The sequence below is a fragment of the Chelonia mydas genome, chromosome 13 (genome assembly GCF_015237465.2).
Source record: "Chelonia mydas isolate rCheMyd1 chromosome 13, rCheMyd1.pri.v2, whole genome shotgun sequence".
In the NCBI taxonomy this organism is placed as follows: Eukaryota; Metazoa; Chordata; order Testudines; family Cheloniidae; genus Chelonia; species Chelonia mydas.
Window position 1 is genome coordinate 25,985,019 of NC_051253.2, and position 12,530 is coordinate 25,997,548.

Consider the following 12,530-nt stretch of genomic DNA (forward strand, 5'->3'; position numbering starts at 1 on the left):
TTATTTTTCTATTTAGAAACGAGTCTGCCTCTGTCTTTTATATTTTGGGGAGGAGGTGGGGCACTGTTGCTTCCTTTTTTTTTTTTTTTCTTCTTCTTCTTAAGGATATTTGCATGAGAGTTCACCTGTTTCTATTGTCTAACTCTCACCTGCAATCATAACCTTGTTTGATATCGGCAAATTGTGGTGTTACGGACATCTGTAGCTTCAGAGGAGAGAGAAGCAGCAGGAGCAGATGAACTCTAAGGTAGCTGCCAGCCTAGTGTAATCTATTCTATGTCTTCTACTATTTAAAAAAATTAGGGACACTGGCATAATGTTCCTTTAATCTCATAGTTAAAGCTAAATTTCTCTTTCTAGTCTAAGTCAGCATCAGCAGAGCATCTGGGCGGCTCTGTAATATTCACATAAGAAGATAGGGATTTCTCTAGTGGCCCAGACCACTGTTATCTTGTGTCGAATAGTGGCCAGTAGCAGATGCCTCAGAGGAAGAAGGGACAAACTTCAGAATAAACAATTACAAGCTAATATACCTGTAAGGGAAGGTTCTTCCTACACCCCTATTTGGTTAGTGGTTAGACTATGCCATTGAAGCAGGAGAGTTTATATTTGAAACTACATTTGCAAAAATAAGTGAACAAGATCCACTTTGGTGTATTGCTCTGTAATTGTTCACCTACTTAGCGATACACAAAGTTGAATAATTCCCAGTGAGCTGCTCTATAGCAGTGTTTCCCAACGACTGGTCCATGGACTGACGCCAGTCCTTCAGAGCTCCCTGACATATTTTAGAAAGACAACAAGCCAGTCCCCAGTATCGAAAGGTTAAGAAACACTGCTCTGTAGTAATTGTCCCATGTGCTTGTTTCCTGAATCAGTATGTGGCAACCTCTAGTGTTGAAAGTGTGTTCAGGGGGAGACTCAGATTATGGGTAAAAGATTTTCTTGGGAGTTTTTGATATAACGATAGATTTCTGCATAGCAAGCCTTTGCACATAGATATCTCTAATCTAATACTCACTGAAGCAGAGGACATGTAGGTTTCTGTCTAGGAGAATGTAGTTGTGAAAGGGAGAGGATTCTTCATTTTAGAGATCCCAGTGAAGGGTCTGTGCTGCTCATTCTCTTAAAGAGGATGGAAATGAAGGAGAGAAGCTTATTTGTGTTTGTGATGCGGAGTGAACTAGTGTGATCGACTGGTTAGCCCTTTGGACTGAGCCACGACTCCTGCTTTCCAGTCCTTTCTTTGCCACTAACTTTGAACAAATTAATTAGGCCAAAATGTTCAGAAGTAGCTCCTGGTCAGGGGTGCTTTCTTTTATTGGTGTCCAACTGGAGATGCCTTGGGCCTGATCTGAGCACCCACAAGTTCAGTTGAAGTTGATGAGCAGTGCAGGTACTCAGCAGTTAGCTCAGCCCGGAGATATCTGAAATTGGGCAACCAAAAATGTAGGCATTCAAAATTGGAGGTCACTTTTAACATTTTTAATTCAGCTCTGTGCCTAAATTTCCACATCTGTAAAATAGGGCTAATGCTACTTCCCTACCCTGACTTAGAGTGCTCTGCAAACATTACTTGAGCCTCACGAGACATTCCAGTGAAAACGGGCTCTCAAGTGCACAGTGTTAATAGAACAGCTGCTTCATGCAGAAATGACTCCAGACTACACATTCTCCCACATAAATAGTGACTGACCTCTATGTATGAGACTTGGATTATATGAATCTCTCTAGGTAAATTATAGGGATATAAACCACTTGCATCAATTATTGTTTCATGCTATTGGCTGTTTGTCAGAGCCCTTCTTCTTGTCTCAATGTCCCTGTAATACAGAGAGGGACAAGCTCCAGAACACGCTGAAATAGTTATTTTTACCCCTTCTAATTGCTTGTGGTGTTCCGATGATCACAGCTGGTACTGTGCAGTACTTCCCCCAATTTGAGCAGTGACTCGATATTTAAGGGACTCTTTGAATATGACCCTCTTTATGATCATGGTTTGTTAACTGAGGTTTGTTTCTTCCCTGCAGGTAGTAACCTCCTCAGTGCTATATTCCTGGCTTTAGCAACATATCAGTCATTGTATCCTCTCACCTTGTTTGCACCAGCATTGCTGTATCTTCTACAGGTAAATAGTCTCTTAAGAGTAACTGTATTGGCTGTAACCTCTGACATCCTATGCAGGGCCAATTCCTATCAGCCAGCAATGGTGGTCCTGTGTCTAGGTGGAGGGAGGAGATGGTCGCTGTGAGATTCAGTGGACAGTTCTCAAGATCTGGAAGGAAAAAAAAAAATCTCATCCTTCCCCAGGCCAGTGGAGGTTTAACATCTTGCAGGAGTCACATGGATAGGAGGAGGAAAGCAGAAACTCATTTACTCCCTGCCTGCAAATTTGCAGGCAGTTCTCCTTACTGAAACACAAAGCTGTGTTTGGTGTTACGTGACCACCAAAGAGGATTTTGGAGCAGCAGAGTTTCTTCTGTAGTGACTCAGCCTCAGTGCCATGAGGTATAGTGACAGTCCTTTTGCCTGAATCATCCAGGCCCAACAGTGCACTGCAAAAGGCAGTGATAATGTCTAACTTGCCCCACAGCGCCAGGCATACACTTGCGGTACTTGCAAACATCATCTGATTTCCCCAGCCTCATTCCTCCTCCATTAACAGAAAGTTGATCAGATTGCACCAGGGATTCTGAAGAAGATGGTATCCTTAATTATTCATGGATGCCCAAAGTACTGCAAGACGAACACTGAGCCGCAAAGCGGATTAATTCATCAATAGGCCAAGAGCCACCTTCCCAAGACTGGAAAGGGGTATTAAAGCGAAGGCAACTCTTTGCTAATGATGTAAAAGACAAATGCATTCTGATAGTTACTGCAGAGAGCACAAAGCTGTGGAATAGAGAGGATGATGTAAAGAGACTATTCATGTTCACTGGAAGAAATGATAATTCACTGGAAATGGGTGTCTCCCTACTAATCTAATCTGTTTCTCTAGGTCAGGGGTAGGCAAACTTTTTGGCCTTACGGCCGCATCAGGTTTTGGAAATTGTATGGAGGGCTGGTTCCCAAAACAGCCAGGCGTGGCCTGGCCCCCCTCCCAGGACTCCTGCCCCTCCCTCCCTCCCCCCCCCCCACCACACACCACCCGCTCCCTGTCCCCTGACTGCCCCATGCCTCCCCATCCAACCCCTCCTCTCATTGCTGACTGCCCCCCCGGGACCCCTGTCCCATCCATCCATCCATCCATCCATCCATCCATCCATCCATCCATCCATCCATCCACACACACACACACACACACACACACACACACACACACACACACACACACACACACACACACACACACACACACACACACACACACACACACACACACACACACACACACACACACACACCACCCGCTCCCTGTCCCCTGACTGCCCCCACTGCCCCATCCAACCCTTCCTCTCGACCGCCCCAACCCCATCCACACCCACGCCCCCTGACCACTCCCCTGCCCTCTATTCAACCCCCCCTGCCCCCTTACCGCGCTGCCTGGAGCACCGGTGGCTGGTGGCACAGCTGCACCAGGACAGGCAGCAGCGCCGCCTGGCTGGAGCCAGCCACGCACTGCCCAGCACAGAGCACCGGCTCAGGCCACGGCTCTGCAGCTGCACTGCCCCAGGAGCTCACAGCCCCACCGCCCAGAGCATTGCGCCGGCGGCGCAGTGAGCTGAGGCTGCGCGGGGTGGGGCGGGGCTAGTCGCCCAGGCCAGGAGCTCAGGGGCCGGGCAGGAGGGTCCTGCGGGCCACAGTTTGCCCACCTCTGCTCTAGGTGCTCCTACCATACCCATCACCATGGTATTCAGTATCTCCCTTTTCTTTCCCTTTGTCTGGGGTTTCAGGTGGCTTGATACCTGTCTTAAGTCTTCTGCTGATGTTGTGAGAGATGACTTGACCAAGAGCCTAAATCATAAAGGGCCATATGGAAACTGATCAGTTGCTCATTTCATCTAGCTGGGAAAGCAAGGGGATGCTCCAAGGAAAGGCTTTGGATGCTAGTGAAAGGACTCTTACCCAGCATCTGTACAGAGATTTATCAGTAGTGTCTGAAAAAATCTTGCCAGGTTCCAGATGACTGTCCGTCATACATTTCTACTGACATGACTCCCTCTGTGATTCTACAGTGGATGTTCATTACAGATTTCCCTGAAGCCCATTTTCAATTTCTTTAACTCTGAAAGAAAATGGAGAAGAGTCACTTACAGACTCTTCCTCCTTCCCCCTGTGTAAATGTCTTTCATTTTTCTCCAAAACATCCAGAAAATTTCATTGTTGTTTTAAATCTTTGCTGTAATGGAGCATCTACAAAGTCAAAACTATTCGTTAAATCTGAAAAGAGACCCTGCTGTTCTTTGGGGAGCAGTGAGTTCCCTGCATATGGTCCCAGTTATGCACTTCTCTTTATTTTAAGCAAAACATCTGCATGGAAGTGGCAGAGCATAAGCGTAGTGTTTCCAGAGATGGTGACCTGGGATGATACGCGAACATCTAATGACTTTGGATTTATAAGGGGACTTTCAAAAGCATTCAGAGCTGCCAAAGGATGTTCTGTTTATCAGGATTTCTTGTTGAACTTCACTGCCTCCCTTGTGAGGTTTGTACAGAATTAAATGGGTGCTCTCCTGCACTTTCTGTCTATCCTGCCAAGAAGTCTGTGTAAATTGGCTTGAGATGTTCCGGAAAGTTTTCTGATGTTAAATCTGCCATGGTTCAGAGGGACAGAGCACCCTTCCATCAGAGCCCTTTACAACCATGAGTCAGAATAGCCTCTCTGGACCCTGGCAAGGCATGTACAGTACAAATGTGGATGCCAAATGGCAAAGCAGCTTCACTGATTTAGAGCTGCTGAATTCTGGTAGAGCTTCTGTCAGAGGTGACCCAGATTTCCAAACCTGGCGTGCCTGCTTGGCTGCACAGTTACCAAAATTCTGCACATACATCAGGGAATCACACACACCACATGGCTCCTTATGGTTACTTGAATACGAAATTACCTGACTTTTCAGGCACAGTTCTGAAAGTACTGGGCAGAGTGTGTGATTTGATTGGCCAAGGCAGAGCACACTGGAGCAGAGTGTGCTGAATGCTGCTACTCCCATTGTAGCAGGGCCAGTATTTGCTGCTTTCTGTCAGCAGGGCAGGTCTTGTTAATAGAAATCCACAGGATGTCCTCTTATTTTCCTTGTTTGTGTTTTGTTTCCAGAGTCAGTTCATACCAGTGAAAGTGACAAGCAAAGGCTTCTGGTTGTACACCACGCAATATGCAGCGCTGTATCTCTGTAGCCTGGTGGTGATTGTCTGCCTCTCGTTCTTCCTCCTCAACTCCTGGGACTTTATCCCATCTGTGTATGGTTTCATGTAAGTAGTTGTAATTTGTTTTCTGGGAATGCCCATACTATGATAGGCATTATCCATGCATACCAGAGACCCATTCCCTGTCCCAAAGAGCTTTCAGTCTCAGGAAAAATGTACCAGCAATGCAGGGGAAACAGACACACACACTAATAACAAAAATATATAACCCAAGTTCCATTAAACCATCACAGCAAGAACTAAAGCAGTGGCACTTAACTAGGGGTACGTGTACCCCTGAGTGTACAGCGGTCTTCCAAGGGGACGTCAACTCATCTAGTCATTTGCCTAATTTTACAGCAGGCTACATAAAAAGCCCTGGCAAAGTCAGTTCAAACTAAAATTTCATACAGACAGTGACTTGTTTATACTGCTCTGTGTACTATACACTGAAATATAAGTACAGTATTTATATTCCAGTTGATTTATTTTATCATTAGATGGTAAAAATGAGAGTAAACAATTTTTCAGTAACCGTGTGCTGTGACACTTTTGTATTTTGATGTCTGACTTTGTAAGCAAGTAGTTTTTAAGTGAGGTGAAACTTGGGGTACACAAGACAAATCAAGGGGTACAGTCGTCTGGAAAGGTTGAGAGCCACTGAACTAGAGAAGACTAACTAGGTGGGGAGAAGGTACTGGAGTTTCTTCAGTCTCCCTTTAATTAACTAGAAGTTTCTTGGCATGTGCTTTGGATTAGCCAAACTGACCAGTAGGTGTCACTGTTGGTGGACTCCACAGGAGTAAAGCTGTAAGTGTGTTTAACTGTATAAAATGGCCTTAAAGAGACATTAAGGAAAAAGTTAGATGATGACGTTTAAATATTTGGGGATCATAGATGTTCAATAAGTGGATACAGCCTTTTTCTTATACACTCTGCCTCAGTTTCATGTGTCACCTTCAGTTTTGTACTGCTGCGATGAACTTTCTCAGACTAGTTAAAGATGCAACTAGTGCTGACAGCTAGAAGGACTGACACCAGCTATGGAGGGTGATTTCCCTCCCTGAGTTTTCTCCCCTTTGGTTTCCTCACAATGCATTGTAAGACATAGCACCCCACCACCACCTCTCCTTCCAGTGGCACACAAAGATTCAATAATTTCATAGAAGCAAGTAAGTCAAATACCAACTGCTTTAAAATGTTACCTTGATTTTTCTCTTTAAATTTCAGCCTTTCTGTTCCAGATCTGACTCCCAACATTGGCCTCTTCTGGTACTTCTTTGCAGAGATGTTTGAACACTTCAGTCTGTTCTTCGTGTGTGTATTTCAGATCAATGTCTTCTTCTACACCATTCCTTTAGCAGTAAAGCTAAAGTAAGTGTATTTATTTGCTATCCCTTTTTTCTCTGTGATCTGCCAACCTAAGGAGTCACTACTATCCTGTCTCTGTTGGCAGGAGTGGGAATGATAGAGGCTTTCTCTTCTTGATATACTTCCTATACCAAAAATGATTTCAGCCCACAAAGCCCGCTGTTATGTTACTGTCCAGTAAAGACCCGTGTAGGTCAGTGTCGGACATCTGGAGCTGTGAAATGAAAAAGAGCAGAATTAGGTTTTATATCAGCTCTTTCCTTCTCACTTCCTAAAGTGACGGTGCTCTTCTCTCAAGGAGGGAAGGGTGTTAAGTCTTTGGTGTACTGAAAACCTCATATCCTTTAAGAACCCTGCATTTTTTACTTGTTCCCTAGAATAGTGGGATGCAGCCTTTTCTGTAGAGAAGCACATTGCTTCATGTAACACTGGGATGTACAAGATACTCAAACATTCCAGGGAGGTAATACTGCAGAATGGTTAGAGCAAGGGACTGGTTGCCAGGACTTCATGGATTCTGTTCCTGGCTCTGAATCAGCTCTGTGGCCTGGAACAATTTTGCTACCTCGTCCCATGCCTTAGTTTCCCTATTAATAAAATGGGGATAAGAATATACCACCTTCAAGGCAGAAGCTGTGTGCGGCTCAGTCCATTGTTTGTAAAGTGCTTTCATGAAATGCTCTGTGCAAGGACAAGATCGTCTTAATACCTAGCTTTCTGAGGAAGGTGCTGCCCTCGTTGCCTGTGTCAAGGCTTGGGACTGTTGCTGCTCTTGTATGGGGAATCGTGGAAGCTCCCACACTTCTCCCCTCCTAGCATGCACTGTCCTCTTCTGCTATGGAGCTATGAAGATTGTTTCATTGCAGATTGCCCTAGAAGTACAGGCAGTTTTCTGAGGTAATAGCTGATGTGTGTTCCCTGCCTCTGTTGGAGCCATGCCATTCCCTCCCTGTCTGCCAGTGTGGAAGGCTAAGAATAGTGTGTGATCATGGGTGGTGACAGGCAAACACAACCGTGCCCTGCGAATTCAGTGTGAGGAAACATCTCCATATCTCTTGGCTGTAAGGCATTAGCATCACTGTGGGGCCATAGGTGCTGGAGCCAGGGGGAGGAGTAGGGAGTGCCGGTGCCCCTCCACTTTTGAGAACTTAAGCTTGGCAGGGGCACGAGTGGGGATCCTGAGGGTCCAGGCCCCCCACTTGGCCCTGGATCAGAGCTGGGTGGCGTAATGGCAAAGTCCCTTCCCTGCTGGCATGACAGAGGGCAGCTGGGCCAAATTAGAATGAGTGGCGTTGTGACCTGGCGCATAAGAGTCACAACTCCAGTTGTTCCCCCCCCACTTTTGCAGTCTTTCCAGCATCCCTATGCAGGGCTTCCCAGGACCAGCGTTTCCCAAGACCAGAGTGGGCAAACTATGGCCCACGGGCCACATCTGGCCAGTGGGACCCTCCTGCCCGGCCCCCTGAGCTCCTGGTCCGGGAGGCTAGCCCCCAGCCCCTCCCCTGCTGTCCCTCCCACTCCCCCGCAGCCTCAGCTCACTGCGCCGCCGGCGCCATGCTCTGGGCGGTGGGGCTGCAAGCTCCTGGGGCAGCACAGCTGCACAGCCCAGTCTGACCTGGCGCTCTGTGCTGCGCGGTGCGTGGCTGGCTCCGGGCAGCGCGGCTGCCTGTCCTGGTGCAGCCGTGCCACCAGCCACCGGCGCTCCAGGCAGCGCTGTAAGGAGCAGGGAGTGGGGGTGTGTGGTCAGGGGGGCGTGGGTGTGGATGGGGTCGGGGCGGTCAGAGGGCGGGGAACAGGGAGGTTGAATGGGGGCAGTCAGGGGCAGGGGTTCCAGGAACAGTCAGGGGACAGGGAGAAGGGGTGGTTGGATGGGGCAGGGGTCCCAGGGGGGCAGTCAGGAATGAGAGGAGGAGAGGATGGGGCAGCAGGGAGCAGTCAGGGGCAGGGATTCTGGGGGCAGTCAGGGGACAGGGAGCTGGGGGGTGTGGATGGGGCAGCGGTCGGGGGGGGGGCATCAGGGAACGGGGGGGTGGATGGGGCAGGGGTCGGGGGGGGCATCAGGGAACGGGGGCGTGGATGGGGCAGGGGTCGGGGGGGGGCATCAGGGGGTGAGAAGTGGGGGATGGGGGCAGGGGCCAGGTCATGCCTGGCTGTTTGGAAAGACACAGCCTCCCCTAACCGGCCCTCCATACAATTTCCTGATGTGGTCCTCAGGCCAAAAAGTTTGCCTGCCCCTGCCCAAGAGGCTGCTGCGGTGAACCAGACTTCTCCAGGATATTTCACAGCATCCTCTCCCCTTCTTCACCAATACCAAGAATAGCTGTGCTGGGCCCGTTCTTACAGCTGTCTGGGAACTGGCTGCTGTCTGTGCTTTAGGAGTCCTCTCTTTTTAAGAACATGTCAGTCCAGTTTCAGCCTTGCTTTCTGAATGTTGTATAAACAGCTCTAAAGACCAAAAAAAAAAAGCTCTCATTGTGCCTGAAGCATGCAAGGTTCCAGTGCCATAGTCTGAAAGTCAAATATGAAGGTCATTCTGGAACATTCAGTGTCTCTCTTCTTTATTTTAATTTTTTTTCAGTACTGCAAAGCCAGTTCGTTTGAATTAAAAATAGGGCTGTCATGAGATTAAAAATATAATTGTGATTAACCGCACAATTAAAAATTAATCGTGCAATTAATCGCACTGTTAAACAATAATAGAATACCATTTATTTAAATATTTTTGGATGTTTTGTACATTTTCAAATGTTGATTTCAATTACAACATGGAATACAAATTGTACAGTGCTCACTTTATATTTATTTTTTTATTACAAGTATTTGCACTGTAAAAAAACAAAAGAAATAGTATTTTTTCAATTCACCTAATACAAGTACTGTAGTGCAATCTCTTTATCATGAAAGTTGAACTTACAAATGTAGAATTGTGTACAAAAAAAACTGCATTCAAAAATAAAACGATGTAAAATTTTAGAGCCTGCAAGCCCACTCAGTCCTATTTCTTGTTCAGCCAATTGCTCAGACAAACAAGATTGTTGACATTTGCAGGAGATAATGCTGCCCACGTCTTGTTTACAGTGTCACCTGAAAGTGAGAACAGGCATTCTCATGGCACTGTTGTAGCTGGCATTGTAAGATATTTACTTGCCAGATGCACTAAATATTCATATCCCTTCCTGCGTCAACAACCATTCCAGGGGACATGTATCCATGCTGGTGACGGGTTTTGCTGGATAACAATCCAAAGCAGTGTGGACCAACGCACGTTCATGTTCATTATCTGAGTCAGATGCCACCAGTAGAAGGTTGATTTTCTTTTTTGGTGGTTCAGGTTCTGTAGTTTCCACATCGGAGTGTTGCTCTTTTAAGACTTCTGAAAGCATGCTCCACACCTTGTCCCTCTCAGATTTTGAAAGGCACTTCAGATTCTTAAACCTTGTGTCAAGTGCTGTGTCTATCCTTAGAAATCGCACATTGGTACCTTCTTTGCGTTTTGTCAAATCTGCTGTGAACGTGTTCTTAAAACGAACATGTGCAGGGTCATCATCCGAGACTGCTGTAACATGAACTGTATGGCAAAATGCAGGTAAAACAGAACAGGGGACGTACAATTCTCTCTCAAGGAGTTCAGTCACAAATTTCATTAACACTATTTTTTTTAATGAGCATCATCAGCATGGAAGCATGTCCTCTGGAATGGTGGCCGAAGCATGAAGGAGCATATGAATGTTTAGCATATCTGGCACATAAATACCTTGGAATGCTGGCTACAAACGTGCCATGCCAAATGTCTCTTCTCACTTTGTGGTGACATTGTAAATAAGACCGAGGGTAACATTATCGCCTGTAAATGTAAACAAACTTTTGTCTGAGCGATTGGCTGAACAAGAAGTAGGACTGAGTGGACTTGCAGGCTCTGAAGTTTTACATTGTTTTGGTTTTGAGTGCAGTTATGTAACAACAAAAAAATCTGCATTTTTAAATTCCACTTTCACAAGAAAGAGATTGCACTACAGAACTTGTATGAGGTGAATTGAAAAATACTGTTTCTTTTGTTTATCATTTTTACAGTGCAAATATTTGTATTCAAAAATAATATACACTAATTTCAATTACGACACAGAATAGAATATATATGAAAATGTAGAATAATATGCAAAATATTTAAATAATTTCAATTGGTATTCTATTGTTTTAACAGTGTGATTAAAACAGCGATTAATCGTGATTAATTTTTAATCGTGTGAGTTAACTGCAGTTAATCAACAGCCCTAATTAAAAACAAACTCTGCTTTAGAGCCTGATGCTTTCTACATACTCTAGCCCTCTGTCTCATGCTTGTAAGGGAGACCAGGTGAGTGAGGTAATATCTCTTATTGGAACAAGCTCTGTTGGTGAGAGAGAAAAGCTTCTGAACCACGCAGTGCTCTTCTTCAGGTCCGACATGGCTACAACTACTTATGCTTGTAAAACAGACAGAAAGCTGCACTGTGGAGATCCTTGTAAATATGTCTCTTACACATGTACCAAATGCTTGCACTGTCATAAGTTCAATATATAGGTCATTATTTTCGCCTACAGCCTTTGACTGTGACACATACTTTCATTCATGGAGGAAGAGGTCTATTTGTGGAATGTGAATTGTAAAATACCCATACATATGCTTGTGTTGGAGTAGTTATGCAGGAAGCTGGCTGAATGTTTCTGATTGAGGAGATGCTGAATTCTTACCCTAATACATATTGACCCATAGGTAGGGTTATGTCATACAGTAGTCAAAAACATGGACTTGGAAGTGGGGGGGCAGCTGGAGGGGATGCTTGATCACAGCTGGCAGTTAAGATGGATCATGCTGTGGATTGGACAGCAGGACACTCAAAGCCAGTTCTGTAAAGTCCTTCATTGCAAAAGTAAAGTAAAAGGTTCAGGAAAGTTACTAAAGGGTTATGATAAGAACTGTGCCATTCTGTTTGAGAGCAGCCCAGTAACTGTCTGGATTTCAGATGGGACTGTTACGATGACTTGGAATGTATTCAGCTGCTATTCTCATATGCCATAGGGTGAATCTGTCAGGCAGTGAGCTTCTCAAAACAGTCCTTGTGGGCCAAAAGCATCTCAGAGTGAAGTAGCATTGGTTGCTCTTCCTACCACAACAGAAGGCAGCACCTGAAAGGCCTGGACACAACAGGATGATTGTGTAAATGTGTGCAATGTGTATGTGCCCAAAGTATCCATGTGTAGATACACAAATGCCCTTGGAATACTCCTCTGCAAGTTGACTCAATGCTTGCAGCCCAGCGCACTGGGAGATTTGCTGGGGAAGCGGATCAAGAGCGTGGAACCTTGTAGGAGTCTGGCCAAAGTATATTCATGTGTCCCTGCCAATCCTGGGCACCAGCTTTCAGAGACAAATGCTGCTGCTGCTCCTCCAGTACCTGTTATGTCCAGTCACTGCCTTTTTCCTTTCTCTAGGGAGCACCCCATCTTCTTCTTGTTCGTTCAGCTTGCCATCATTTCTATCTTCAAGTCCTACCCAACGGTGGGAGACGTAGCGCTGTACATGGCCTTCCTTCCGCTCTGGAGCCACCTTTACAGATGTAAGTTCTTTATGTTTGATTCTTCCCTCCCTCCATTCTTCCACAGTCCCTGCGGCACTCTCAATCCAAACCTTGGTTTGTTGACATGGCTGAGGTGAGGGGCTTAGGTCAGCTCTACACTCCATACTTACATCGGTATAACAGCATCGCTCGGGAGTATGCAAAATCCACACTCCTGAGCAATGTAGTTATACCGACCTAACCCCCAGGGTTGAGAGT

At 45.9% G+C, this 12,530-nt stretch overlaps 1 protein-coding gene across 3 annotated transcripts in view; it reads left to right on the plus strand.

Moving 5' to 3' along the window:
* Positions 1-12,530, plus strand: part of PIGU (phosphatidylinositol glycan anchor biosynthesis class U) — a 42,591-nt gene that overhangs the window by 11,493 nt on the left and 18,568 nt on the right. For all 3 annotated transcript variants that reach the window (XM_007057158.4, XM_037915914.2, XM_037915915.2), the window contains exons 7-10: positions 2,031-2,128; positions 5,255-5,409; positions 6,574-6,717; positions 12,187-12,311. In XM_007057158.4, the coding sequence (XP_007057220.1) occupies positions 2,031-2,128; positions 5,255-5,409; positions 6,574-6,717; positions 12,187-12,311 (522 nt within the window). The remainder of the gene's footprint in view (positions 1-2,030; positions 2,129-5,254; positions 5,410-6,573; positions 6,718-12,186; positions 12,312-12,530) is intronic.